Source organism: Vollenhovia emeryi, unplaced genomic scaffold (assembly GCF_000949405.1).
Source record: "Vollenhovia emeryi isolate VEMERY1.0 unplaced genomic scaffold, V.emery_V1.0 DF939185.1, whole genome shotgun sequence".
In the NCBI taxonomy this organism is placed as follows: Eukaryota; Metazoa; Arthropoda; class Insecta; order Hymenoptera; family Formicidae; genus Vollenhovia; species Vollenhovia emeryi.
The window spans coordinates 702,874-707,281 of NW_011967181.1; the positions used below are offsets into that span (position 1 = coordinate 702,874).

Here is a 4,408-nt window from a genome sequence, read left to right on the forward strand (position 1 = left end):
CCAAGAGCTGTGTCCAAGTTCTAGTTCCGAGAAATGCGTAGCCAATCACCTTGCAGCTTTTATGGAATAGCTGCAGGTTGATTGGCTACACATTTCTCAAAACTAGAACTTGGACCAAGTTCTTGGATCGTGGACACAAGGCTTAAGAATATATTCTTACGTCCATGTCCGCTACAATGGCCGCGTTCAGCAGACACAACTGTTGAGTGAGCGCTCAGTATGATTGGTTAATACTTTTAGATCCAGCCAATCATATTAAGGATCTAAAAGTGTTAACCAATCATACTGAGCGCTCACTCAACAGTTGTGTCTGCTGAACGCGGCCATTGTAGCGGAGGCTTTACTCAACAGTTGTGCCTACTGAACGTGGCTAATGCGAAAGAAAAATCTTTCTCGTTACACAAGTTTTATAGAAGAAAACTCGTACGAGGGACGCACTGAAATAGACCAAAGTTCGTCTACCGTCAAATTGTTTATTTAAATTATGTCTTAAATTACAATTGTAGAAATCTATCGACGCTTAAGAGAATACGCTGCAGCTTTGTCATAATATAACATCTTTCGCAGTATACGCCGCAAATATCTAAACGACAATACAGCTATTATTATAAAAACTGAAAGGTATGAAGAGAGAGAGAGGGGAAAAAGATAAAGGAAGAAAAGTAATATCTTCAAATCAGATTGGCATTGTCGCAAATCGTACGTTTCTCGTCGTGAACGTAAAATTCGCGATGCGTTACCCTGAAAGAACCGCCTCGGCGCGTAATAATTCATAAAAATCATTCTCCAGCCAACAGTATAGAAATTACGCTAGCCGACATGAAAAAAAAATCAATTGATTACGTATCCTTCGATACGCTCCGGAGTACATCTCACGATTTTCTCGTATCAAACGGGACGCGTCCCGAGTCCGAGTTTTCTTTTTCGTTGTGTTGAGTAGAAAGGCAAGAAGTCTAATACTGATGGGAAAAAAATTCATCCAGAAATCACATCCGTAGAGTTTCTTTCTCCGGTAATCCTGAGAATCCCCAAAAGACCGATCCTCGTGTTTAATTTAATAAGCTTAATTAATTACACCACGGCAAATGTCGGCTTTTCTGTTATACGCGAACTTTCCTTTCGTTCGAAGGTGCGTTCGCAGCGGGAAGCGCGCTTAAAATTAATTGGTTCCACTGCTGTCGCATTCGATCACAAACGAATCACTTTGTATATACAAAACGAGTACAATTATTCTATCTAGAAAATTTGGCTATAAGACTAGATGTTTCCCTTTAGCGTGTCTTAATCAATTACGCGGAACGTTCATCGAACGACGTAAATGCGACGTGGGGGGAAAAGGGGATACATTTAAACGCCGCACAGACTTTTGGATTTGCGCAATATGAATATTAAGTATCAAAGATTCTTTCGCCACTTCTATCGGAATGCTCTGGGATACCGTGCAATGTAGAACACGGAAAACATTCCATCGCGATACTTAAATCGTATTAAATATCTAGCCTTGCCAAGTAGCGAGTACACAATAGTACAACTCCACTTTACTATTAATAACATTTAAAAAAGTGACAAAGATTTTCAAAACTTAATCAGCAAAAACTCTCTCGGCAAAAATTTATAGAGAAAAACTTCTCAAGTATAAAACGTAAAAATCGAGACGATAAATGAGGAATTATCTAAATGTGCCCCCTTTCCTTCTACTGCGCGAGTAAAGCAGCAGAATTGTCCACACAGTTTGGAAGGTTTTCAAACACGTGGAAACAGTATTCTTCTTCTCTCCTCGCAATAATGTGGCGATATGTACGAACGTCTCTATGAGCTCCTATGATTGCTGTCGCATAAGCACGATCGCGTTTCCTACGCCGAGATGGGAAGCTCGTTCTTTCGTGCTCGTTACCCGCGCTCTCTTCAAACATGGATAAAAAATGGACGGGATAAAGCACAGGCGAAAACGCTGATTTCGTGAGGAAGGAAAAACGTACACGATGTACAAACGTAGTCGCACGTGTTCGTCGGGACACAAGATACTAATTTATCTTTAATAATCGATTACCAATTTACCGGAAGAGAAAACGGAAGGTAACGTAAGACCAAGTTATCTCGTGTCCGAGCGAACAACCTATTTCGCTATGGCACGACGATGGTGCGATATAACGGAGAGCTTCATCTCTTTCGTCCCTTCGTACAAATTGTCGCGGAAAAGAAATATACATTTTGGCAGTTTAACTTCTTCAGCGCACAATGCACGCATTGTCACGATTAATTGGTAAACACTTTCCTACGCTGATACCGCGATTGGCAGAATTTCCTATTGCAAATTACCAGTGTATCTCGGGAGGAACGTGCAATATAGCGAATAAAGTAATTCCTCTGAACGCATGTCTCTCGTCCCGGTGTGGAGAATCTAAATTGTTTAAAACTAGACACAACAGGACAGTTTTACTATTATTATCATTGGTACCGGCCTTTCCTCCCGAGACACGACGTACATTCGCGCAACGCGTGGGAAATAAACGTCTCTATACAAGCGTGCGATTATCTAACACAAATTGATCTTCTTCGTGATTCTTTTGCGGCACATATGACAGGTTTTCAGCGGTGCAGCGCAGTGCTCGCACGCGCGATGTCCACAAAGAAAGGCAACATTACGACGACGCTCCATGCAGATGCTGCACGTATTCGCTTTCTCGAGATCCGCGACTCTGGTCTCCAAGTAACATAGTCGTTCCTTGTCCTTTTCCTTCTCCCTGTCGACGATCTCCTCCTTCCGTTTGCCCTCCAACGAGTCCTTCGATCTGTCCTCCGGATTGGCTATGGAACCCTCACCTGTCGCCAGCTGACCGTCTGGAAAAATACACGAAGATGATGTAAAGTATTCGTACGGTATCCAATTTATAGCTATAATTTGTTGTACACAATATTCCGCTGGTACAACAAACGCTTAGATTCTTTGATCAATTTAGATCGCTTGTGAAAGATAAGTAAAACCGCGCACCTTGAAGCGCTTGCGTTTTAACGACGGTATGGCCGCGACGTGCACAACCAACGAGCGTAACGCTACTGCTAGGGTCAATTCGGTTCTCCTGCTTCGCGTCTGCTATAATCCCCGAGGAATTCCGACACTCCGCTGCGTCGCCAGAACCGGCTACATTCTTCTTCGCGCCACGCAATCCTTCCGACTGCGATATGTTGTCTATCCGATACGTAGGTGGCTCAACGTAACTGGTTGATGGATTGTTCTCTATCCTGCCAGATCAATATTTTACATGTTTATTGATGAACTGTAAATCATCAAAACCAATTGAGTGATTCTGAAAGCGTTTGCAAGTCTAGTCTTCAAAAAAACAAGATCATTTTAACGTCGCGTCTCAGTCAGGTTTACATTGTGAAGATTAAACGAACGTTCACTCGTATTGTATAAGTATTGTATCTCATCTTACTCTAATTGCGTGCTGTGACTTTGGTATTTGTAAGAGCGTAAAAGATCGGCGAGCAGAGTGGCCTGTGGAGTGCCTTCCAGAAGATCGAGCGGCGTCTTCTTCTGGTTGTTTCTGGCCTTCTCGAGGAGTGTGCCACTTTTGTCCACGCTTATCAGGAAACAAGCTAATGCTAATTGAGTCTTTGCGCCTTGCTCCGCCAGGTTCTGCCAGATCTGCCCGAAAGGAAGACGTTCATCAGAAAAAATTATATACATGTATAGGATTGGCCCACGTATTCAACGCAAGAACTTGGACGACGTACGGCATATATTAGCGGTGAATCCCGGCTACTTTCGGATGTAGGCACGGCAGTCTGTTGATTCGGGCTCTTGGCTATCGCGATATGTAGCACGGTGTCACCGTCGTCGTCTGTGCTGCCGACGTCCGCGTTGTGATGCACCAGCAGCTCAACGAGCGACCAGTGGCCCTTCAAAGTCGCCAGGTGCAACGGCGTTTGCCGCAGATTGTTGCGCAGATCGACCTTGGCGCGGCCGCCGTTCTGTGACAGAAGAATAGCTGCAACTTCCCTGTGTCCCTTTAACGCCGCCAGGTGCAACGCTGCAAATCCATCCTTCTTTTTCACGTCCACCAAGTGACGCGCGCGTGCAACCAGCCTCTCCATTGCACTGTGAAATCACAGATTTGCGAGATGAATTAGACTCGTGCGAATTTTAAGTTCGGCCAAGCTACACTTGATTTAATCTGCCTTGTACACGTACTGAGCGTTGCCCTTGCGCGCGGCGTGATGGAGGATGTTGAAGTCCTCTTTGTTTCGCAACGTGAAGTCAACCCTGTCACAGATGCATAACGCGTCGATCACGTCCAACGCGTCCTCTTCGATCGCGTCGTGCAACGCTGTATCGTCGCACGAGTCCTGGAGATTAACGTCGCAATGAAATCGCAGCAATACCCTCACGCACTGCACGTGCTGG

At 44.6% G+C, this 4,408-nt stretch overlaps 1 protein-coding gene across 4 annotated transcripts in view; it reads right to left on the minus strand.

The window, feature by feature from the left end:
* Positions 1-453: 453 nt before the first annotated feature.
* The window catches only part of LOC105562659 (E3 ubiquitin-protein ligase MIB2-like), a 9,573-nt gene continuing 5,618 nt past the window's right edge, over positions 454-4,408 (minus strand). For 3 of the 4 annotated variants that reach the window (XM_012013668.1, XM_012013667.1, XM_012013669.1), the window contains 3 exons: positions 3,438-3,649; positions 2,993-3,243; positions 454-2,841 (listed from right to left, as the gene is read on the minus strand). In XM_012013668.1, the coding sequence (XP_011869058.1) occupies positions 2,537-2,841; positions 2,993-3,243; positions 3,438-3,649 (768 nt within the window). In that variant the 3' untranslated portion in view covers positions 454-2,536. Of the gene's footprint in view, positions 2,842-2,992; positions 3,244-3,437; positions 3,650-3,738; positions 4,103-4,195 lie in introns of all 4 variants that reach the window. The other variant, XM_012013670.1, reaches the window with a different exon arrangement.